We start from the raw sequence: 25,699 nt of genomic DNA on the forward strand, positions 1-25,699 counted from the left end.
GAAGTCATTCCACAAAATCCATGAAGTTAATTTCAGTCCCGCACAATGCACGAGCGAAAATAGATCTCGGTCAAAACGGCGGTGGCACATGCGATACCAATTTTCCTCGTGACCGATCAGCAGACCAAAAGGAACAGTGCCGCGGCTCAAGGAAATTTCTCTGGTTACAAAACTGTCGGAGCCGATTTCGTCCAAAGACCGTATCATCCATTAGCTCCAGATGTGCGCGCGGTCGAGAGTGGGCTGGTACTTTACTTCCTTTCCGCGGGACCTGCTAAGCGTCCAACCAGCGCGACGTCGAGTCGATCCTTCATACGGATCGACAATTATACGCCGCTTTGCCAATCATCTCTTCTCTGCGAAAATATACAGTGACTCCGCGTGATGGAAGATCTGGACAGAGATTGAAAACAGTTGACATTGGTTTTCGTGCTTGAAACAATTTTGGAGATCTGAGTTAGAGATTCGAATCTCCGTGACACGGCATTGTACAGTTTTTAATGTCGAGGCATTCGGGTAGAAGCCGTGACCTGACGAAATTATTAACCTTTTGTACTCGTAGCCGTTTCAACTGCAAATCTAAAAATAATTTTTCTGTGTTTTCATTTTGTATAATTTATTTTATGCATATGAAATTGAGTCCCGTAACCCATATAACAGTTACAATTTCAACAATTTTTTAAATCTAAATCATGACGATATCTATACAAATAATTTTAGAACGTATTGCAACAATTTGAATTGCGCCGCAGAGTCGCCAGTCGAGTGCAAAGGGTTAACATTACTCTCTTTAATATTTTACCATCTTTAACATTTCACTCGACTGTAAACATTTCTGGTATTATGGAACGATTAAATCTACTAACACGTTTATATTTGCATAACATTAGCATTAGACAATATTTGTTCTATCTATTCTATTTATTTTATTTATTTTATTAATCGCGAGGGGTAACAAATATTTAAAAAATTATATAATAATATTATAGTTTACGAGTACATACCTTTCCATGAGGGGAGTGCATAAACTATAGCTAATGCGTGAACACTAATAAATAATCAAATATTCCTTGCTTTCCTAACATTCAATATAAACTAAAATGCAACCAAAACTTAAACATTACTTTTGTAGATCTATGATATTTATCCACCTATAGAAAGAGCAATATTGAGCTTTTACTTCATTAATTTTCAAATTTCTATACCATTCATTTCAAGATTATTTTTATTAATTTCCAAACTTAAATTCTTAAATCTTTCCAACTATTTCATGAATTTTTAAGCTTTTATTCCATTAATTTTCAAAATTAATTCATAAATTTTCGAGCTCCTGTTTCCTTTATTTTCAAGATTATTTCATAAATTTTCAACTTGTGTAATCAAACGTAGTTGTAACATAGTAATCAATCCATATTTCCAGGTCCAAGCCGAGCTTCAGAGCTCTTGTATGAAGAAGCTGGTGTTCAGCATGGGGATGCGAGCGAAAGAGTCGGAGATCAAGAAGGGCATCATCCGAAACAACAGTATTTGGGACAAGCTTGCCTTTGGGAAGATCAAAGAGACGACAGGCGGAAGGTTAAGACTGATGGTCGTGGGCTCTGCACCTCTCGCGGGAAATGTGCTCACGTTCGCAAGGTGCGCCCTTGGGTGCTTGATAGTTGAAGGATACGGTCAAACGGAGTGTTGCGCGCCAATCACTCTTACGATTCAGGTATGTACTGAAATTATCATTGATTAATCCTCTTAAGCATAGAGGTGTTAACATAACACTTACTTCAATAAATAAAATTATTAATAAAAATTAGATTCGATCTAAAAAATGAAATTTCGGCATAAAATTTCAAAGCTATTGGGAAAATATGAAAAACATTTTTTGAAAACATTTCTACAATAAATCGTAGATTAAATACTATTGGAATCGATATTTTTTATCGCAAATTATAATAAGATATAATAAAAACCTTTGTGTTTCTTATAATCGAAAAAGTATAATATAAATTGTTATAATGATTTATAATTTGCAAAAATGGCACAGAATTGTTTAAAAAGATTCGAAATGGAAACCTTTGTATTATCAAACATAAATCAGACGTATTCCGATTAAAAACCATTAATATATATATTTTTTAACCTAAATATTCCAATATTGCTTTTTAACTAACTAATATTTAATTTAATGATTATTAACTGCCCAGTTTTATGCAAATGATACTGATCCATACGCGTAGCCTTTACTCTGATTATTGCTTTTCATTATTTGTAGTTTTATAATTGTCTAATTTTAATTATTTGTTAATGTTTTTTCTGGAATTTTATCATTTACGTTTTGTAAGTGCTTTAAATTGTTTCTGTGGCCTGTATATAACATAACATTTATCTCTATCTAAATCGTTCTGATAATAGAAAACTGTTTTCATTCAAAAGTAAGAAGAATGTTAATTACTCTACTATAGTAAAATTATATAAAATTATAACATATTAAGTTGCATTCATTTAATATGAATTTGTATCCTACTTTACAAAGTATTATGAATTTATTTGTTAATGCTATAAAATTGGATAGTATAATTAGCAAACACAGTGATGTTATTTGTACACATATAATAATTGTGTACATATTGTTTCTGATTTATTTGTTACAAAACAAAATTATATTCATTTTGATTTAATATATTCATGAATCATGGAGTGTAAAATTTATATCGTTTAAATAGTTACAAATCATAATGAATCTTTTCTGCTATATTCGATTCTAGATAATTTTCGATCACCAGCCTCGAATAAAATTATACATTCAGATAAATAATTGAGAAATCGGTAGGCAAGAGAAAGACATGGTATTTCTTTTATTTTTATTCTATTTCTTTTCATTAGTTTTATTTTCTCAATTTACATTAAACTTTAAATAACTGTGCAGTGCAAGTATTCTTCTCTTGTTACGGACTTACATATGCAAACAAATTATTCTTTGATCAATTTGTGGAAATATTCTCGATAACAAATTACGTGATATCTATGTGATGATATGTAATATTAAAATATGTTATAATCAAACTGCGGATTTTTATGAAAAATAAAAATTTTTTTCGTCAATTCTATAGAACAAGTTAAATAAAGATATATTGCTTCTTACAACAGTTTCAATAAATGAAAACTGGTGCAACAAGATTCTTAAATACTTCTGATGTTTTCATAACGAAAAATATCATGAAAAATAACGTCAACCTTTCCAAGATATCTTATTTCTTTTCCTACAAAATGGCACCACCGTGGAAACTTATGATTCAGTTATGTTTGATTACAAAATAGAAACGTTTGATTCGAGTGTCATGATCTACGTTAATAAAATATTTCTTTCAATAAATAAAGACGATAAAGGACTATAATAGAATTAGCATGTGATATTTAATTACCATGTGATATCGGGTAATTCCCGAGAAGAACAGTTGAAGAAAGATTATACGGAAAGTACGCAATAACAATGATCGGCGGCTGAAACGCTTCAGTGAGATCATTCATCAGATGATTTCAATCGAGGACTGACTAACGATCAAGTGACACACATGGTCACTATTTTAGTCATATCTGCTGGGTATCGATGCACCTAGGCGACAAGAGCTAATATTTATAGGTAGTCGTAGGTATTTATGTCGGCTGGTCGAACAGAAAAACTCTCTGCAACCACGCGCCAAAAGCACGTGGCCAGCCACGTCAATTTTGCGATCAGCTGTGCGACTATATGTGCAACGCCTGTGCAACTGCTGTGAAATGTTGCACCGTTCTCGTATAGTCGCCAATGATCGTAACAATATACAGGACGAATCGCCCAAGACTAGAACCTAAAATATCTTCGTACATTTTAATGACACAAGAACACGAGAAAATGATATGCTCTAAGAAAATATGTATCGTGATCAGATTAAAAAGTTTTATAGTAAATAAACATTTCCTGTGTCGAGTGTACGAAGCAGATGCTAAGTACAAATGAAATTTTTGTTTGAAGCACGAACGACGGAAATTTTGAAAAAATGCTTTTGACATGATCAAATTGATTTATAATTTTATTTATCAACTTCTATTAATATATATTTTAAAGTATTTCTTCTGGACACGCTTATTCATTTTTAGACATTAGGGAAACGTGTGAAAATTTAAATTAATATCCATTTAACTTAATATCCATAGTGATTTTTAAACATTTTTTATTTTCTAAAATTCATTTAATGAAAGCTTTTTCTTTTTTTGATATGCGATTAAGTTTTTAATGAAGTAAAGAAACTTTCTTTGAATTCTGTTGTACAGATAAATTGTAATGCGTTAATTAATGCTGCTTGTAATGTTAGATGAAAAAAATTAGACCGTTTATAATAAAGAAGGAATGCATTAAAAGTGCATAAGTAAAATAAAAACTATGTAGATATTGTAAGAACTTGAGAATGTCGTTACATTACTACAGACTTATTAAAGTTATTTAAAAAAAGCACTACATTTTCATTTAACATCTCCTTCATACAATTAAAATATGCTAATAATACATTTCTTTTCTTAAACTTGGTTTCATCTGTAAAAAGTACATTCTTAAGTCTCAATGAAAATTTCAATGTCTGCTTCTTACACTAATCGTAATTGTCATTCTTATTCAATGTCAACAATTTATACATACTGAATATGATTTAATTCCAATAATGTTTACGGTCATGATAATTTAGTAAATGTTGAAAAACCATTTATTTCACACCAACGCTACATTCAAATACTTTATCCATTGAAACTTGTTCATGACACCAAAATTAACAGTAACATTTTGTTACGATTCTAGACGACACACCCTGTATATTCTAGTCGAGCGATTCGTCTTGGAATAGTTGCCAAAAATCTTAAGTAACTCCACTTCTGATAAATATTTTTAACATATTCAACGACAATAAATTAATATTTTAATATTTTAAATAATTCGTGTCTTAATCACAAACATTTTCGAACGTTCCTACACACAATTGTTTATAAAATATCGTCAACTACTCTACAAACGAAACGCTTCTATATGAAATTATAAATTAAAAAGAAATGATTCTTATTTCAAAATTTAGTTGAAGTATTTGTTTAAACTTACTTCATAATTAACTTCTGTAAACATAAATAATTAGATCATTTAATAGATAGGATCAGAATTATGCCGTATAATATCTGTTGTTAAAAATACATCGAGTCATAACTCAATACAAATAATAAATAAACAAGAATATTATCTATTTAAATGTTAATGCATTTTTTAATTTGTCCAAGAGAAAACAAATTTATTATGCTATATAATTGTATTAAGATACAACATGTTTTCTTCTTATTTCAACTAGTCGTGTACATTTAGTATCGGTATTGTGCACTAAATAATATTGATAGAACTTATTAAATTACTGTCTACTTTTTAATATTTTATTAAAACTTTACATTGCAACAAATAACATGATAAAAATAAATTTCTAAAAACTCATTTCAAAATGACTAGCGCTTGTGAACGAGTTAAACAAATATTTATTTAGTTTACGCTCTTATACACAAGTATGTTATATCTTTGGATACAGTATTTTAACGCATAGAATAATTTCTATAATAATTTTCGATATTGTTCAGAATCATACATGATATTTTTTATACAAGCAACTTTTAATTATAAATATATTTTTGTTACAACAGCATTATTTACGTATATATAGATTTTTAAAATTAATTTTTGTAATCCAAAAATAGCAAAATTATTTGCTTTATTAAGTAGTTTATAAGATTGCAAACGAAATAGAAACAGCTACTATTTTTTTAACGTTTTAACTATTCTGTATATTAAACAGTGGTATATATTAATCGTGTACACTATAAATGTATAAAATCTGCAGTTAGAATATAATTCTGCTACGAATTTTGCATCTTAAACCTCTTTGTTTGTTTATACTTGGCATTTTGCAACATTATAATACATTTGAGGATCTTAGGCTAACAGCACAAAACTAACGTATACTTTAAAATATGGTAATTTGTGTTTATTTAAAAATATAGAATGTATTAAAGTGTAGATTAATGTTGTCAGACTATAAAAGAGTGATTAAAAGAAATTGAGGTGATTGGAATTTTAAGAGGTTGTAAGTACATCACGAATGTTAACAAAGAGGAATTTTGATATACTTCCATCAACTAATCACACAATAAATGCTTGAGACTTCAATAGATACGTATAATTCAAATAATCAAAACGGAGCACAATATTAATAGTTGGATTTCAACTTTACTAGAAAGATCATTTATTTTCTCTGATACAGCTTCTCTCTTTTGAATTTGCTTTTGCAACTAACGTATTTTTATAATGAACGTTCTTAACTTTATTGAAACGAACAGTTATATTTTTAGTGTTCAGTATTATACGATAACTAGTGAACATGTTCCCGAAAGGAACATTTAATTTGCGTAACAATTCTTCTGTAACATTTTAATAGCATGCACAGTAAATATTCAACTTTGTATGCCCATAGTTGATTCAAAAACAATTAGCCACTTAAAACTGCTACAGAACTATCATCGACCTAATGATTTTGTGACTTTAGAGAGACGTTCCTCGACTCTTGAACAAAAAAATAAGCAGAACAGGCTTTAAGTGGACAATTGAATTTGATTCCACTTTACTACCTTTTACAAACAACATCTTATTCACGATTCTGAAATTATCACAGGGTGATTATGTACCGGAGCACGTAGGTCCACCGGTTGCTTGCTGCTGCGTTAAATTAGTAGATGTCCCGGAAATGGAATACTATGCCAGAAAGAGCAAAGGCGAAGTGTGCGTGAAGGGCACTAACGTGTTCGTGGGATATTTCAAAGATCCTGAAAAAACTGCAGAAGTTATCGACGAATTCGGATGGCATCATACGGGGGACATCGGCATGTGGCTGCCTGTAAGACAAGAAACATTCAATAACACTTTTCTTGCTTGACCCAAATATTGAGGATGTAGTACCATTTCCTTTTCTTTCTACCTTTCTTGTTCTGAACAAAGAACTATTTCGTTATACAGAGAACTATTTCGTTAATTGATAATCCTAATACTCTTTCAACAGAACGGAACGCTCAAAATAATCGACAGGAAGAAACACATCTTTAAACTGTCGCAAGGAGAATACATAGTTCCGGAGAAGATTGAAAATATTTATTTGCGCAGTCAATATGTACATCAAGTATTCGTCCACGGGGAATCCCTGAAATCTTGCGTTGTAGGAATAGTAGTACCGGATGTGGATGTTGTAAAATGTTGGGCGGTGGAGAATGGTATTTCGGGAACACTAAGCGTATTATGCAATAATCCACAAATCAAACAATTAATCATAGATGACATGCTTGCGTGGGGAAAAGAAGCTGGCCTCAAATCCTTTGAGCAGGTAAGAGAAACTATGTTTGAACAATTTAATCCCATATATAAATTCAAATAAGTTAAAGAAACAAACATATGTGAATTATAATAAGTTAGACAATCTTGTTATTCTCTTCAAAATAATTAAGAACATTTGGAAATATACAGAATGACAATTACGATTGGACATATTAAACATATTAATGCAATATTAAGTCAATTTTTAAATTAGGCATGTTATAAATAGCTTAAATCTTTTCCATAGGAAACAAGATATTTTAATTAAATCGTTATACGATTCAGTGAAAATAATATCATTGATCTTCAAATTTTTATGAAGACAATGAAAGAATCTTTTTGTCACATTTACTTCTTTAAAAGAAATATCTTTTTTCCATAAGAATCTTGTGATCCAAATAAAAATGAAATTCCAGTCTAGTTGTACAGCTCTTTATAATCTATATTCTAATTTTATTTCTGTCAATGTTAGGTCAAAGATATTTATTTACATCCGGATCCATTCTCTGTTCAAAACGGCCTCCTCACACCGACATTGAAAACAAAACGACCTCAGCTGAAAGACTACTTCACACCACAGATAGAGGATCTCTACCGACATTTGGACTGACCAGACTGAACATTCATCTCGATTTGTTTTCATTAGCATTGGGAGCAGCGAAGACAGGAAGGATTCAAAATGCCTTTGTGTCGCACCCACAGAAGTCACTTCCGTCATCGAATACGTTCGTTATTCCGCGCAACTTTTATTATGTCATTTTCACGATTGCATAAAAACGCAAGCGAAAAAGAAGCACCGTTTTAGGCTACTAAGGTAATTGACAATATTATAAGTAATAAAATGAGTTATTATTAGGCGCGTCTGATTTACTTTTAACTACAATCAACCCTTGATACTTTTCACATCTAGCTACAATCTTCTCCAACTCTTATCCTTGTATTTTGATACATATTATTGCCTAACTATAGATGTATATTTTTATTGATAACAATAATTCGTCGAATTCTGGATTTAGTACAAAGTAGGATACTTGAACGTTAATTGCAGAGGCGAACTCAATATTTTTCAATCTACGGAGTTCACGTAACAAATGGATAACTAGAAAATCGTGAATATGATTTTAAATTTTCGTAGACCTTCAAAGATTTGATTATAACATTGTAACTAGACAGGAGATGTTTTCCTTTTATTACTACTAATACATTATAATTGTTTCCTCCTGTTTGGCAACTGTATAATTATCAACTATATCAAGGATTTAAAGTGATTCTTAATAAAAAATGAATATAAAACACGGAACAAAAGTGATGCAACGAGTAAAAATGGTACAACATCCCTCCAAACTATAAGTTACTAACGACCACAGTACACTACATTCAATGTAATAATAACATTCGAAACTCACTGATAATAAATATGGTTCAAGAACCTCACTGCAACCAAGGTATCATTCTATTTGCAGCTTTAGCTTTTAGATTTAAAGCTATAATATACGACAACGCAACCAACGATTATTAGTGTCAACACAACAGCCGCTAAAATAAATCTTTGCTGAAGATTTCTGAATATCATTCCTGATAGTAACCGAGAACCTCGTCCCAATTCTGCATCTGTATCACGTAGCTAAAACAATAATTTATGTAATAATAATTAGTTACTTAATTACAATACACGTAATAATAATTTTATCATAAAAAAAAACATTTGATTTGTACAGTTAAGATGTAAATTGCAAATAATATCTTACCCTTCCTCTTCCTCTTTGAATCGATTCCCTTTGGCTGTGCAATTCCTTCAATACTTGAGAACCCATTTCTTCAGTTTCTAGTACCATTCGATAACCATTCTGCAATGTCCGCCCACTTCGTTCTATCCGCTCTGAAGCATCCAACAGTCTTTCTTTCTGATCCTCTGTAATACTATTATCCCATGAATCATCTCTGGTTAATTCAATGCTGTCTTCTTTTGGCATTTTAGCCGATTGGAATTCTTGAGTCAATCTTTTCAGTTCTACCCTGTGACTTTCAACTCGACCTCGTAAGCGGTCACGAGATGCGCCAGTCACCCCACGAACCTCCAACTCCATTTGCTCGAGCTGAAGTTGAACAAACAAAATTAAGTGTAAATCATAACAAATATAAAATGTCAAACATTATTGAACATTTTCTACATAAAGGTATGCATTGATTCGATCTTTTACATACTAAGTTAGTAAAACTTTTTTTAAAAGCTACACTTTAGAAATTTAACGAATCTAAGAAACTTTAATATAAATTTCACACATTAACATAGTTAAATAAATTTGGAGAATTATTGAAATTACGAACGCTATATACAAAATCAAAAGAACAGCTCAAGTAACTATAATCTATTGACTTTATTTTATTATATCAATTAACTATTAGATGTTACTAACTCTTATTTAAAACTTGTCACGACTTGAAAATTATATCTCCACAAATTAAAATTAAAATTATATTTCCATGGTACAACGGAAGCACTAAAACCCTAATACATACATTTCAGTTGTTATAGATTATTACATTTAAAGTATAATTTGAAATCAAGCATCATTATTCATATTACCGTTAAAATTTAAAGAGATATTAATGAGCACATAATTAACTTTCCATAAATGGAAAATAAAACAATTCTTGTCTAACCTAAATAAGTAACAGACAGGCTATGTATTTGCAATTTTCAATAAACTCAAATGTCTGTACATTAAAATTTCTAAACCAGCCAGAAAAATAAAATGTATTTTATCTTTTTACCAGCTCCTGAGCATCCTTAATTTGTCTGTCCACATCTTGAATGAATGTTCTCCTCTCATCTGAAATTACGTCACGTGTATCGATTATTGTTGTTTAATATTGCTGAAAGACTGACATTCACGTCAAAAATAAAAATCGAAGGTGCGAAACACAATCATTTTTACGATTCTGCTTTGTCTGTACTTACTGCCGTTCTGTGTCCTTATTCTACCGATTTTCGCAGTTATGTCAGCTGTCAAAACGGCGTATTCTTGCTCATAGTTGTCAATGAGCGACGCCATCTTAAACGTATTTCCATTGAAGATGTACAAATGGGAATGTAAACTAAACCATCCATGTAACACTGGATTTAGAACAGCTGCGTTCTGAAATCAGCTGAGAATAATGGTAGTCAACGTAGGCATAGAGTAATCTTATGGAAGATGTCCCAAAAACTGCTGTAAGCCCTTGAAAGCAGGAGATTTTTTAAGTGATTGGAAGTATAGTATAACTTCTTCCACAATGTAAATATTGGTTGTGACTTTATTAACAAATTATTAACGAAAAACACGGACCAATCAGAAAATGAGTACCATTTATGAATACTGGCGCCATGGCGCGCAATGCTCCGGATCGAGAAATTCAATGACACTGTCATGAAATTAACTTGTTTCATGGACTCCTCAAAAAAATAATTACTAAAAGTTGATAAATATTTCAGTTGTCAAAGTTAAGCGTTTTCAAGGTAGTATATTTTATCTGAAAAACTAAAAAATAAAATAGTAAGTATAATGAATGATACTTACTTTCATGTTAGTATCTTGTAAAAAGAATTTTTCGAAAGCAAAGGATATAATAAAAATGTATCAAAAAGAAAATAATATTTTTGCAAATACATAGCTATCTGAAAGCAGCCTTGGTCTAATCTTCAGACTCCAGCCGACTGCTAAAACAAGACGTAGAAAAGGGTAAAGGGCCCGACGAGTCTCGCATGTACGAAACTATAGTATACTATCTTACTATAATATTGTGCAGTTTTAGCAACATTTTTGGATGGCGTCTGGACTTCTTCAAAAATGATCTTTATACATTAAATTTTAGATTTTTAGCAAATATCTTTCAGAAAAGATATGAAGACACTATTCATTTGCAACATTTTTTTTTCGCGCTAGATTTCAGGGTAATGAAATAATTAGCTAGACTGTATCTGCTCAACTTGTCGAAATATCGTGCGCAAATTCGCTGGTTAAATGTGGTCCATAATTCTACAAGGCGAAAAATACCAAGTCAAATATCGCGCCGCGTGTTTCAGATGGAGCATCAAGCGTACGGATGTGCAAAAAGAGTGAGACCGCAAACATGGTAAAGGGAGACAAACTATATTAGTTGTCGATGTGACGACTGGCTTCGCTTGTGATTCTGCTAACATCATTCTCTCTTGCTCACTTGCCACTTTCTCTCTTTGTCTAAAATTGTAAGGTTAGCTGTGGAGCGTCAACCATTCAGAGAAAAGCAATTCATACCATACCTCAAATTTCTTAGTCCTTTACCCTTGGCATAGCTTAATATGGTGAGGTAGTATTGCAATAAAAATGCTCTATGATCAGAATTAGAAGAATTTAAAAGGCGGAGTTTCAAATAATTATTGTAATATCATGATATATAGTTTATTACATTTTCAAAAATATTATTTTAAATTCATTAAATAAACGAATATAAACGTGGAATGTATTTCGTCATAGGAAATTAATTAGTGATAAACATCGAATGCCATTGCTAGACTTGATAAGAAATGATATAATATACATATGTATGTACATAGCTTATTTCAATGATTTGAATGATAAGTATATTCTATCTTTTGAATCTTTTTATTTTTATCGGTAACAAGTGATAATTTCTTGCCGAATTTGAACATAGTTTAAGATCATACGAATTTCCGACAATTAAACTTATATTTAAGTAAATATTAGTTTGTTGAATTTTATGTCAGATACTAATTTAATCAGAATACTTATTATTATAGTCTCAGCTTCTTCAAATCTATTTAACTTAATCATGATAATATTTGTTTAGTTGACACTTGTACACATTGTACCGCCATTTCTTTAAACATTCAAATCATACGAAGAAGTTTTATTATTTAAAACTTGAATTTTAAGTGAATGAGAATATATAACAATATATCAAGTTAAATTAAGTAATATGATAACAATAAAAAACGCATTTAGTTTCTGCTTACCCACGAAATTATTGAATGTCTGCATATATAAGCAATACAATTGATAACTCGTAGATAGGTTATTAATCAGTCATAATATTTTCACTTGTTACATCTACACTGATACTTTATTCATGATAACGCCATATTCTTACATGACACGTCCACAAAAACTAACGAACGTTTACTTCGCAGTAGATGTTTATTCATATATAATTAATGAGACTTTTATTTTTTCAGTTGATTTCTCTCATGAATTAAATCTCATAAAGTAGTAGAATTAACAGAGAAGTGTGTAAACAAATTGCCGGTGAAAGAGAGAATCTTTGAAATGTGGCCACAAAATTGACACGTCATTGATAATACACCAATCACAAGAGGAAATCAAACAGTTCCACCAATCACTTTTACTGGTTGCAGGGTCGAACGTGGTCAATCTACTTTCGACTCAACAGTCGAAATGAAGATGGCCGCCGAGGTGAGGTGGCTTTTAATTTTTCATGTATTTTTGGTAATTAATACGGTACTCGGCGACATACCTCATCGGAAATTTGAATACAAGTACTCGTTCAAACCACCGTATCTCGCACAAAAAGATGGCAGCGTGCCTTTCTGGGAATACGGAGGAAGTGAGTACTGTTAAAACCTAACCAAGTATACACACGCTGTAAAATACTTCCGTATGTTATTTTCTCTCAGTCGGCATTTCGATTATTTAAATAAAGTGTATTCGTATTTCATTTCTAAACACGAACACTAATTGACTCCTCTTATTTTTATCACTTTGTTCAATAAAATGGACAATGTTTATTTGACAGAAGTCAGTAAAACTGTCACGACAAGTGTATATGTATTTATTTACATTGGAAACTATTTTAATTAATTTAAGTAATGAAAACACAAAGTTCATTTATTTCTATCGATTGATACAAATTGTTAAAAGTTTCTTTTTATTTAATGATTTTTTTTTTTGATAAATTGAAATCTATTATTATTAATTTTATTTATATCGTATATTGTAAATAATACATTTGTAGCAGATATTTGATACAACATCTATTTTTATTATAGATGCCATCGCGAGTGCAGAAAATGTGAGAGTAGCTCCATCATTGAGAAGTCAAAAAGGTAAGTGGAAATGTGAAAATATTAAAGATAATTTCTCCAATGCTAATTAGTTTGTATAAATTTAAACTGTTATGTGTAAAGGTGCTACTAGTTCTTTAATATATTAATTGGAAAAGATATTTTTTAATGTAAGTAAAGTACTTTGAGACACACATATGGTCTCTTGTATATAATATTTTATATTATTAAATTAGTTAAATTTTTAGCGTTATATGTTTTATTTCTTTCATTTTTATATCAAAGAATAAATGTTTGTTATATTGTTTATTTCTTTTCTGTAATAATACAACATTTTTAAATGATATTTAGGTGCAATATGGATCAAACAGCCAGTTAATTTTGACTGGTGGGAGGTAGAATTAATATTTAGAGTAGCAGGAAGGGGAAGAATTGGAGCAGATGGTTTAGCATTTTGGTATACTAGTTCAAAAGGGGCTTACAATGGTACTGTCTTCGGCAGTGTTGATCAGTGGAATGGTCTTGGACTCTTTTTTGATTCATTCGATAATGACAATAAACATAATAACCCTTACATCATGGCTGTTCTCAACGATGGCACGAAGATTTTTGATCATTCCAAGTGAATTACATTTCTTACTGTTTTAATGTTTTAAATCTTACAATACAAGTTAAATATTAATACTTAATTTCATTAATTTTTCTACAGTGATGCTTCATCACAATTATCTGCTGGTTGCCTGCGAGACTTCCGTAACAAACCATTTGCAACAAGAGCAAAAATTGAATACTATCAGAACATTTTAACGGTAAGACCATTCATATATTGTCTTTTGTAAGTATCCATTTATCATACTTAAACCTTTATTGTTTATGAAAGGTACTATTCCACAATGGAATGACCAATGACGAACAAGGCTATGAAGTATGTTTCCGCGTTGAAAATGTTGTTTTACCAAAAGGTGGATACTTTGGAGTTTCTGCTGCTACGGGTATGTATCGCAAAACTAAGAATTACTTTAACTTGGACACTAATTTATGGTGTTATGATCCATTTAAGGTGGTTTGGCTGATGATCATGATGTGTCTCATTTCTTGACACATTCTTTGTACCCTCCTGGGCAAGTGCAATATGATGCGCAAAAAGTTTCTATGGAGGAACAGCAAAAGCTTAGTCAAGAATATATGGATTACCAGAAAAAATTAGATCAACAGAAAGAGGATTATCGCAGGTAAGAAAGTTACTTGTAATTTTATAATTGTACTGAAAATAAATGTTTCTTGAATGCTATCATTGCATAGGGAACATCCTGAAGCGCGCCGTGAAAAAGAATTTGAGGAGTACTTTGAAACTGACAATCAAAGGGAACTGTTACAAATCTTTACTGGCCTGAGTCAAGTATTTGATTCTTTACGCGAACTCAATAAAAAATCAGATGAAATAATTGGAAGACAAGAACGGTCACTCAGTTTGATATCTCAGATTCAAGTAGGAGGTAATTTTCAATTTAAGGATCACGTGTAATTTAACACAAATCTTTCATTGTAAATGTTGAAATTTACATATAAATAATTTACTTGTAGGTATACAGGCAACAGGTGGACAACCAGGCCAACAGGTTCAATTAATTGACACAATACGACGGCAAGAAGTTGACACCTTAATTGCTAATCAAAATGCTATACTTAATACAGCCAGAGAAACTAAATCTTTTGCAAGTGACATATACACCAAGACTGATACCATTCTTAATAACCAAGTTCGTGCTCCGACTGCTCAAGTATGTATTTATCATTTATTATTATATTTTGTCAATGTCTTCTTTGATATGTTTTGAGAAAAAATGTGATTTTAGGTGCAACCAATGGGATATGATTATCATTCACTCATTTCTGAAATACAAGAGGGGCTCAAAACGTTAAAGAGAGAAGTTGGACAAGTGAACACTAAACTAAATAGTGGCGGTGGAGATTGTCCTACAACAAATTGTTTAACAACAACAATGTTTTTATTATTTGTGGCACTTCAAATGGTGATTTTGTTAGCATACAGCTTGTACCGGTAAGTATGAATTTTTGGATTTTTACATGAGGAAACATGTTAAGGAAACATTGTCTTATTCTTTGTTTATCCTTCTATAGGGACAATAAAGAAGCACAGGCGAAAAAGTTATACTAATAATTGGTTTTCGAACGTACAGTAAAAGAAGCAAAAATACAGATAACAAGTTCTGTCTTTGCATATTGACTCAATGTTTATATCCATGAAATATGCATTTTGTTGAACATTTGTATAATAAATGCATTCTTCATCCAAGTTAGACCTAACGAAATAGCAGGGAGCGATAAATACTGTCTGGGCGCGATGAAATTAATCACTTCACTTAGCTTGTTATAATTCAGTCGAGTCAACAAATTTTTTCTGTATGATTTTTTTGTAAATGCGAATCATAGACATATAGAGACGAAGATGACAAAATGTGAACGTTAGATTTAAAAAAAAAGAAGAAAACACTGGAGATACAATTTTGAAAATTGAAAATAAGATATGCTTTGTCGTGTAGTTGTTTAGGGGATTGTTGTGTATAATATATATTTTTTTATTGTCTTTCATCAAGAATATTTCGCGTAATGCGCACATGCTTTTTTTGCGCATTTCGTTTACTAACATCTATCACCACTTTCTTTTTTTGACATGAAGATTTTTTTGTAGCGTCACATGGGATATATTGTATAAATGTTTATGTGATTTTTCTCTCTCTTTTTTTTAATCGGGAATCAGCATATTGAGAATTGAAATCTACAATTTTCGTATGGAGGAATTTGATAATCCTCGCCAGTTATACATTCTTGTATAAGATAATATTTATTGATCTGGTATTACATTCCCTTAGATGAGTGATGGTATAGGTAAGTTTTGCATTTTTAATGTGAGAAATATTTCGGAGTAAAGAACATAAGAGATGAACGTGGCTCTATCGAATTCAAAAGATAAGTGACTTTATACTTCGCATATTATCCGTGATGTCGAACAATCATAACGTTCTCAAACCTGTAATAAAAAAGAAAGATCGAAATGATTTTGTTAAGGTAACATGTACTTTGTAAGTGTATACGGTATATCGAGTAGCAAGCATAGGAAGAACTAAAATTATTCGCAAACTCGGTATTCCTATCAATCTTATTGCATTTGTAAAAGTTTATGAAAGAATGTAAATGTATAATGAAATATATCTGATAATAAAAACATTAATGGAAAAAACAGAAACTGGGACTCAGTAAATGGTAAATTATACACAATGTGTCACTAATATTTATTGTTCAAGTATGAAAAAAAATATGAATGCAAAAATCAGTGAAGTTGCATACAATATTCATACTAAAACAGTTAAATATTTGCTGTGGTATTATTTATGGTAGTTGAAATAGGAATACTTTACGACGTAAGTGTTTAAATTAAAATGTTTTTCTATTTGTCTTAATCCAAATATCTATTTCTATTTAATTTTGATTGAAATATAGCAATATGATAATATTACATATAACTTATATAATATCGTGCAATCGCGTTCATTTAAACGATTTCTTGATTTTATACAAGTGAATAGATTTTAATAGATTTTGTTTCCCTAATTGAATATTTGTTGTTGAATCTTTACAAAATTTGTGGGCCACATAATTGTGTGATAGTTTCAATACTGCTAACATTCACGTGTAGTGAATTCTGTAATTTCATTAATTATTTATACGATATTATAACTCATACAATTTCAACGTCCCTATTACTTAATGAATTAATAATCAACGAATGAGATTTTATTTTAAAGTTCCGTATTTTCATTTATCAAGCATGAAATTTTATGAAAATAATAATGAAAGAACAAACAATAATACTACTACGATTTGTGCATTGGACATCAAAATTTTGTGCAGTTGACATTTGTGATTCATCTTAACTAGTTAAAAAGAATGAAATACCGACGTATATACATAATTAAGTCTTATAGCTTTCACACACATAGAATATCAAACAGCAAGGCACTATGTCTATAAATAAAAGTGATGACTAATTAGAAACTGCATATGTAGATCATGTTACGTTTATCGGCAAGAAATATTTACAATTTCCTCAATGGAGCTTACAGCTCTATTTGTATCACAATCTGCATCATTCATTTATTAAATATTACAATAATAAATGTATTTTTATTATAGCATTGTTCATTGTAAGTTATAAAATAAATTGTCCAATGTTCGTCTGCCTTGAATCTTTCAATTGTTAATGACAAATAAAATTTCAATATCTTGATTCTTAGGCAAAAATATGTTAACATTACCCATTCAATTAAATATTAATTATAAGTAATTTTATAAGTACTTACAATATGTAAATTCAAATTTACAGATTTTTAATAAAGCTTATGGTATCGAATATTACTATCTTTTATTACAATTAGATGGTACTTCAATTTTGAAATACTTTTATCTACGACACTTATCTAATAATTTTTTTTATAAATGTAAATTCAAAGTTGATTCGTTAAAAAGTTGTTCAAAAGCGACAATAATTTCATCCATAATCATATATTGAACAATAATTAATAAATAGTTTTTATTTATTTATAAAGTGAAAAATTCATTAGAAGGGTGTCCCGGAAATCGTAGTACAATTATCAAATGGTTTACAATTTGAACGAACTTTGAAGTCAATTATCACGAAAACGGAGCACCGAATGAAAAAAATGTTATACCAAAATATTTTCTTCTTTTTTTATGTAGAATCACCCCCAGCCCGGTTGTACTACGATTTCCGGGACACCCTGCATAAATACTAATATAGAATAAATGTATTAAAAATTAACGTAGTCATTTTTCAATAGACAGGTTCCGACAGTAACGTGTTGTTCACATTTTCTTTTAAAGCTCTGTTTTCGAACAGGATGTCCGATATTCTATTTAATTTTGGTGTACTCGTAATTGTTGCTAATGAAAATATTCGCTCGACGGAAGCAGACGATGGTAAAGCCGTATTAAAAGTTTTCAATCAGAATTTCTCAAGAAGAACGTAGTAAGCAAGATATTTTCTTTTGACATCAATTCGACGCTAAAAATGACACAATAGATTAGCCTCGATTGGATTTGTCTCATCGATAAATAATAAATATAAAGTAAGCAAATAATAATTAATTTCATTACTTAAATAATTTAGACCTGTTCAATTAACAAATAATTTATTTCTGTTCGTCATTCTAATACGCAAGTATCAAATAAAATTGTATTTATATATATTACTCAAATCGAAATTTTATTAAATTATGTACAACACTTTCTTGAAAATATTTCTCGCAAACCTATTATTTTTTATATTATTCGTAGTATAGGTGATTATTAGGTGATTATTAGCGCATAATTAGGTGAAAATTTAAACACTTTGAGTGCAAATATATCCGGAAATTACGGTACGAGGGATAACATAACCGTGAAAAAATTCGTTGTGCAAGGATTAAATGAGCTTTCGGTAAATAAACTGAACAGTTAAGCGATTGTAATGTAGCTCTGTAAATCATTTGGTAGAATATAGGGAGAACTCATAGTTCTATGACGTAGCGGTCGAAAAACATTAATTTCAAGCCACGGGAATGAAGATTTATGAGGTCGTACCTCTTGTCTCTTAGATATTTGTGGATGTTAGTGCACTTTGTAACAATCAGAGTTAAACGAGGTGAGTGAGAGAAAACGGGTCGCGGTTAAATCTTGCGAATAATTCAATAAGGGTTGAAGTGGCGCTTCCGTAAAATGAAAGGAACCAGGGCACGTCTGCAATGCGGCAAACGCATTGGCCTCGTCCATTGTTTGACATTCATATATGCACATCATACTACGCGGCAACTATATTTTTGTTAATAAAACTAGTTTAAGAAAATCTAACAATAATCCTATACAAATTCAATTAATATTTATTTTGATAAATTTTTCTTTCATTTTATGTTACATACTTTAATTGTATATAGAAATAATATTGTACGCTATTTGTATATACAATTTGCATATTTATAAATAAATATGTATGTATGTAATTATTTGTACGATTGTATGACTGTATATATAAATATTGTGTGCACTCTTTCTACAATATATAATTAGAGAAAGACAATAAATGCTTAAACCATACAAACATCATGTTTGTGCTTTATAATTTATTTTTAACTATTTTCTTCCTTCTTCGTTATTTTATTTTTTCAATCATTCAGGAATTAAGCAAAGTATGATTTGGATATATATAGTAATAACAATACTACAATATAAAAAATATACATGCAATCGTCGATAATAATTTTTGTACAGATATGTGTAAATGTGTAAATGTGCTGTGGTTTATAATAAATGTCGATTTCATGAAAGAATTGATGTCACCATTAGTCGTTCCATCTGCTCATTAGATGGAAAAGTAAATAATTTTTTGTTAAATGTGCTTCTTTATGTTTTAACACTAAACCTATTGAACAATAAAATCGATTGGTGTACTATGGCTGATAAAAGTGAAAAGATCCAATTTACTTAGCTTTTCTACAGTTTTTGTTATAACAGTAGTTCAAATAATTTATGCAATAATTTTGCATGAATGTATCTTAATTGTTATTATAATTTTAAAATAAGAAACTGGTCATTGACTATGATATTTATTGCGTTGTTTAAGTTTGTAACGCATTAAAATCTACAATCTGTAATTCTAGAATAATATGTTTAAAATTTGTTGATTTAATAACCTAATTTTCTTTTGTTAATCTTTAACATTTAAAATATTTAATAGGTTCAAAATGTTCGTGTTAACTGACATGGAGAAAGTATATTCGAGTATTTCTGCGTAATCGAGGGATTTCTGCGTAATTATCATAAATCTGAAGACAATAATTTTAATGACGGATATTGAGAAAGAAAGGAATTCATGATACAGCTAAAATTTTTTAATTCCTATTTTTAGTTGAAGTATCTATCACTTGTCGTTTCGTAATCTATTCGAAATGGACGGAGAAATGTTGTGATTAGATAAGTACTTTAGAGTAATTATATGTAGTTGTCGTTCCGACATTATCGCGGTAGTTAACCCTTGAAATGCTCTTATATAATTTTTTATGACGTTATTAAGTATCAGATTTGCCGACAGAAGCTGACGTGTATTTTGAGCCAGAATATAATTATTGTTATTTAACTATGTAGTTTCTGAAAATTAATTCATGAATGCTTTTTGTGTTGTCATTACTTCTGTATTTCACTTATGTATTTTATCTTTACCTACTCATCAATATTTATAGGAAAATTATCGTAGCTTTTAGGAGTATCCTAAAAATATGAATAAATAACATTGTATTATAAAAGAGCCTAAACACTTTCAGCTATATCTTTATCAAGTTCGAGGATATTAATATTTATATACTCGAGCATTTTTATCCGTGAATTCAATTAGAGAACATATAAAATTTTGAAATCGTAATATAACATGTATAAACAAACAATATTATCTTCACACATTGAGTATACGATTATTTTAAACAATTTGCTGTATAAAAGGTCAACAATTTCTTTTTTACTAAAACTACTTGATATGTTTTGCTAATATTGAGTTGAAAAATGAATTGAATAAAATGTTAAAAAAACAAGCAGGTTTTGTATTATCTAAGTAATTACTACTTCGAATAATCTATCATTAATCTCTAATTATAAAATATTGGAAATTAACAATGGAATGAAACGTAAGGGATGCAGAGAATATAAACAATAATAATGCGACTTAAGTTATTTGTAATTAAGACTTTCATTTTCGAATAATCTATTTTATACATACTATGTACGACACCTTTTCCAAGTTTATTTCAATTTGTTTTTCAAGTAACACTCAATTTAATTGTTCACCGAATAGAATAGGATACACAATTGGTAAATTACAATTGTAACCAACAATTTTACTATTATATGGGTCATAAAGAATTTGTAACGTAAAGTGTGAATAGATTAACACGTTTTAAAGTATTTCAAGCAAAGAAGAAACTTGACTCAATTCACTTGCAAATCGGGTGGCCATTTTCTGAACACGGTCGTGCAACTAATAATATATAATGTTCAACGACTCACGTATATTAAAGGTAATGTTTTCTAAAATTTATAAACCAGCACCGTACATTTTTTTCTGAATAATAGTTTATTCTTTATTTTTTATTAATGTCTTCGAAGTTATACCTCATCACAGCCGACAGTATTTTCTATTTATTTCCGATAGTTTTGTTCTATACATAATATTGTTAAGGTCATCCTTTTAAGTAAGCCCTAGAAGGGTTTAATTAGTCGTCGCTCGACGAATCTTGAGAATCGGGTAATGCAGTTAAGATTGCAACCTGATCTACAATTCTATTGTTTCACGTAACTATTTCACATATTTTAAAAACCGCAAATATACATTCTCCAGTTTGATCATGGCATGAGCATAAGATCAAGCGTTAGGTGAAATTTATTTATTATTAAATATCACCATGATATTTAGTGTTTGGCTGAATATATTTCCTATAAATTTAAGAATATTAATATTGTTAAGTTCATTTGGGGTAAATGCACATACTGTAACAGCAATTGCAAGGAACATATATACAAATGTTTAAGAAATATTATGTTTTAATCCATTGAAATCAATTAAAAGTATTGTTGCTACATTGGGGATTTCCATGTAAATTCCAATTTCCATGTATGACTTAATTAAAAACTAAAATTAACAAATTTACTCACAAAAAAGTTTCTTAACATAGAAATGGAATAAAAATATCTTCAATGATTGTTAATATGCTAGTTTTCTTATATTTTAGAGATGTGTACATACCATAATTGCATGAAGATCCTCAATTTAATTGCTATAGTTATATTAGGTTCGTAAATCACTGAGATCCTCTTGTCATTATCTAATTTAAATTATTTGTATAACCAATTAAATGCGATCAATTGATGAATTGGCCTCGTCGACTCTATGCATTTTTATAGCAAAAGAACTCATCTTTCGAACATTTCGAACTACAATAAAACACATATGTACATTGTTTTTGTTACCTCGTGCTAAATAAAATTATCTTATTCATGGCAATGCTCTTATACGAAGTGGAAACCTTATATTTAATTGTGAATAGTAAGGGAGACCAAGGAGGATAGTAACTTTGATCACAGAACACGATTATACATGTGCGATCTTCTTACTTATTTATCTTAGATTATTGTCACAACAGTTTTGTTGTGCATCAAAGAATATCCAAATTATTAATAAAATGTTACCACCAATCCCGACCGCGAGTCGGATGTAACACAACATGGCATTTTTTATGCGCCCAACCATTGCAACCACAACATTCGGCCCATTTTTCATTAAATTTTCCTGTACTATAAGGTTCCTAGCCATCTTGGTATGCTTTTACATCCGTGGTTCCTTTACTAGTTTTTCTAATTTTGGGTACTTACGTATATTATAAGATGAAGAAAATTAGGTACAGATGTCGCTCATAATCGACCCCGATTGTCGGTGTTACAATTGTCCCTGAGCGTACTTTTAAACTTTAATTATAAATTCTCATTTACAACACGCTTATTAATTCAAGGTAGCTATTAATATTTCTTTAGAACAGACGGAATTAGAGATTTAAATCGAGAAGGAAGCATATATTCATTAAAACAATACTTGTACCGCAATTATCAAGCAGCAAGGAAAGTTAGCTTTTATTACATTTTCAGATGTATATACTTCGTATTTACCTAAGTACGATTGCCAAGTGTGTTCATTTCGCATTATATATGTATATAATAATACTTATATTATATTCTGTGATATTTATCGTACTACAATCGCCGCGGTGTTGCAACTCTATTTATCTTACCCTTCCGTATTTATTTTACAGCATCTCCTCAGGAGTTTTCTGTCCTAAAATTTACATAGTTCGCCATTTCAAAAGCAACGTATACTTTCTCGACATTTCCTCGACAAATGGCCGACTTTTCTTAAGACCAGAACGGTTCTTCAGCGATATCGTTGCATTTTTTGAAACGAAAAAACGCAAGAAAATGTTAAAGCACAATTCCAGCTATTTTATAATTAATAATCGTAATAGTGTTTGTGCTCTACTGGCAACATAAGAATAAACTGTATTTTATGTATGTTACGCCTTCAAGAGGTGTATGAAAAGTCAACGAAAGTGAGTTAAGGGCGTGTTTGCATACGAAAGCGCGATTTAAGGCAATCCTCTGAAATTTTCTTTCAAAGCACCATGAAAATCGTCGCTCCGAAATTTTCGAGGAATATTTTCTCACAGAAAATACATTTTCGCCATTTCAAAAGCAACGTATACTTCCTCGACATTTCCTCGACAAATGGCCGACTTTTCTTAAGACCAGAACGGTTCTTCAGCGATATCGTTGCATTGTTCGAAACGAAAAAACGCAAGAAATGCCGCGATCTTGAGTCGGCTCGCAAGCAGTTAATCCTATAATTCATTTGTTTTCGCGTGCACCGTAAAGTGCTTGCCGTACAGAGCCTCGACAGTCTCGAAGTTAGTCGCTCCCCTTTTTCGTTAGAAACGCGATAAAAAGAGGCTCTCCTTAAGGAAGAATCCGGCGATCTCATTGTCCGAGGGGGCGTTCTTGGATCGCGGGACAAAAAAACACTCCATTGAAGGCTTATTGCATTGTCGTCGGTGGATATTCTATGTTCAAAGGAACGCGATAAAGGGATATAATAAAAATTGGAAATTTCGGCGTATTTCAGCCGGGTCGTCCATTTCTGGAAGGTTCCGCAGCGACAGAGGGTTGCGCCAGCCCCTTCGGCGAAATTGCAACCAATAAGAACGCCCGTCCGCCGGCGCAGAATCCGCGAAATACCTCGGGACCGCGACCACCCGCGATTGGCGCATTCCGATCCAATCGGAGCCCTCTGATTATTGATCCCAGAGGGTGAATTGTTGAAACCTTTTTATTGGCGAAGTTGTAAAGTGTTTTATGGCGGACGCGGAACTACCGGCGCGCGGCGGTGTTACGTGATGACCGTGAGTTATTAAAATAGCGGGGTGGAATGCTTCCGCGAATTAATGGACACAATTCCCCGAAATGATTGCTGATATGGTTATTATCATTGCCTATCCGGCTTTCCGCGAATGTTCACGTTTTCTCTACCGAAGTTTTAGTAATTGGAGCCTGCACCTGGATAAAATATCTGTTTTTCCGTCCAATTAGAAATCATCCCTGTAATTCAGTCGAATATTTTACCAGGCTGATCGTTCCGTAAATTTCGGCTAGGCTACTGATGGTGATTACCATGCTGACTGATCAATCGCCGTGTCCTTTGCTTTCTTCTCGGGCATAATTAATTTTATATTTATCGAATAAGACAGATCACATCTTTGTAATCTTTTATTTAGTTTATGTTATTATTTTTTATCGTTTATTTTGTAATAATAGTGTTATAGTGATTATTTGTATGACTGTCTTTTTATAATTATAAATTGGCTTTACTGCCCTATATTTTGCGATCGAATTCGTAATTTTTTATACTTTCGAGAAAATACACCGTCGATTTCAATGTATTATATTGAATTTTAGTTAAGCATAATTCTGAGAAATACTTACTTGCTAATGACTCCATAGTTAGTGCGATCGTTTTTAAAGAAATTGCAGTTAAACGAATGAATGAGTAAACAGGATTTCCAGTAATTCGATTACTAATAAAACTTATATGTAGATATTCATGAATATATTTGAAGTGAATTAGATTTCCAGGTATTCCATTAGTAATAAAACATGTATGTACGTTGTATTCTGCAAATTGACTTCAACATTTATTTTCAATGTGCTTCGTTAATTTTCATCTCGCATAATACAAAATTGTTTTCATTAATTGTAAGATATGAAAACTACGTAAGAATTATCGTTAATTTTAGATTTTTTAATCGTTGTAAATGTATCAAATTCACAATCCAAATATAGTATATGCGTTTCACGATTATGACAAGGTACTTGTTAATACTTTGTTTTACTATTATTAAATTTTAAATTAGAAATTTTACTGTTAGGTCGAGTAATAAATAACTTTTGCCTTTATCTGTCATTTATTTCGTTTTTATTTTATTTATTTAGTTTAATTAATGCATCTGACTGCATCGGAAGTTATTTATGACTCGACTTAACATAAACTATTCCCCTAAAACAAT

At 30.7% G+C, this 25,699-nt stretch overlaps 3 protein-coding genes across 5 annotated transcripts in view; 2 read left to right on the plus strand and 1 right to left on the minus strand.

Annotated features, from left to right (window-relative positions):
• Positions 1 to 8,266, plus strand: part of LOC144478698 (long-chain-fatty-acid--CoA ligase 1) — a 44,753-nt gene extending 36,487 nt beyond the window's left edge. For both annotated transcript variants that reach the window (XM_078196850.1, XM_078196851.1), the window contains 4 exons: positions 1,421 to 1,711; positions 6,720 to 6,941; positions 7,104 to 7,421; positions 7,884 to 8,266. In XM_078196850.1, the coding sequence (XP_078052976.1) occupies positions 1,421 to 1,711; positions 6,720 to 6,941; positions 7,104 to 7,421; positions 7,884 to 8,021 (969 nt within the window). In that variant the 3' untranslated portion in view covers positions 8,022 to 8,266. The remainder of the gene's footprint in view (positions 1 to 1,420; positions 1,712 to 6,719; positions 6,942 to 7,103; positions 7,422 to 7,883) is intronic.
• On the minus strand, positions 6,801 to 12,526 carry Vti1a (Vesicle transport through interaction with t-SNAREs 1a). 2 transcript variants are annotated; one of them, XM_078196854.1, is made up of 6 exons: positions 12,408 to 12,526; positions 10,374 to 10,561; positions 10,187 to 10,245; positions 9,160 to 9,507; positions 8,818 to 9,035; positions 6,801 to 6,939 (listed from the first exon to the last, which is right to left on the minus strand). In XM_078196854.1, the coding sequence occupies exons 2-5, from the start codon at positions 10,465 to 10,467 to the stop codon at positions 8,877 to 8,879; spliced, it is 660 nt and encodes a 219-aa protein (XP_078052980.1). In that variant the 5' UTR covers positions 10,468 to 10,561; positions 12,408 to 12,526; the 3' UTR covers positions 6,801 to 6,939; positions 8,818 to 8,876. The 2 variants fall into 2 exon arrangements, with proteins under 2 accessions (XP_078052980.1, XP_078052981.1); XM_078196855.1 differs by lacking the exon at positions 12,408 to 12,526 and having other exon boundaries at positions 10,374 to 10,582.
• A 295-nt stretch (positions 12,527 to 12,821) lies between these two features.
• On the plus strand, positions 12,822 to 17,791 carry Ergic53 (lectin, mannose binding protein ergic53). The gene is made up of 10 exons (XM_078196852.1): positions 12,822 to 13,015; positions 13,458 to 13,514; positions 13,824 to 14,094; positions 14,182 to 14,281; positions 14,353 to 14,464; positions 14,533 to 14,704; positions 14,775 to 14,968; positions 15,057 to 15,253; positions 15,329 to 15,534; positions 15,615 to 17,791. Exons 1-10 carry the CDS (start codon positions 12,847 to 12,849, stop codon positions 15,649 to 15,651), a joined length of 1,515 nt encoding a protein of 504 aa, XP_078052978.1. The 5' UTR covers positions 12,822 to 12,846; the 3' UTR covers positions 15,652 to 17,791.
• The last annotated feature ends 7,908 nt before the right edge of the window (positions 17,792 to 25,699 follow it).

This window comes from Augochlora pura, chromosome 3 (genome assembly GCF_028453695.1).
Source record: "Augochlora pura isolate Apur16 chromosome 3, APUR_v2.2.1, whole genome shotgun sequence".
Lineage (NCBI taxonomy): Eukaryota > Metazoa > Arthropoda > Insecta > Hymenoptera > Halictidae > Augochlora > Augochlora pura.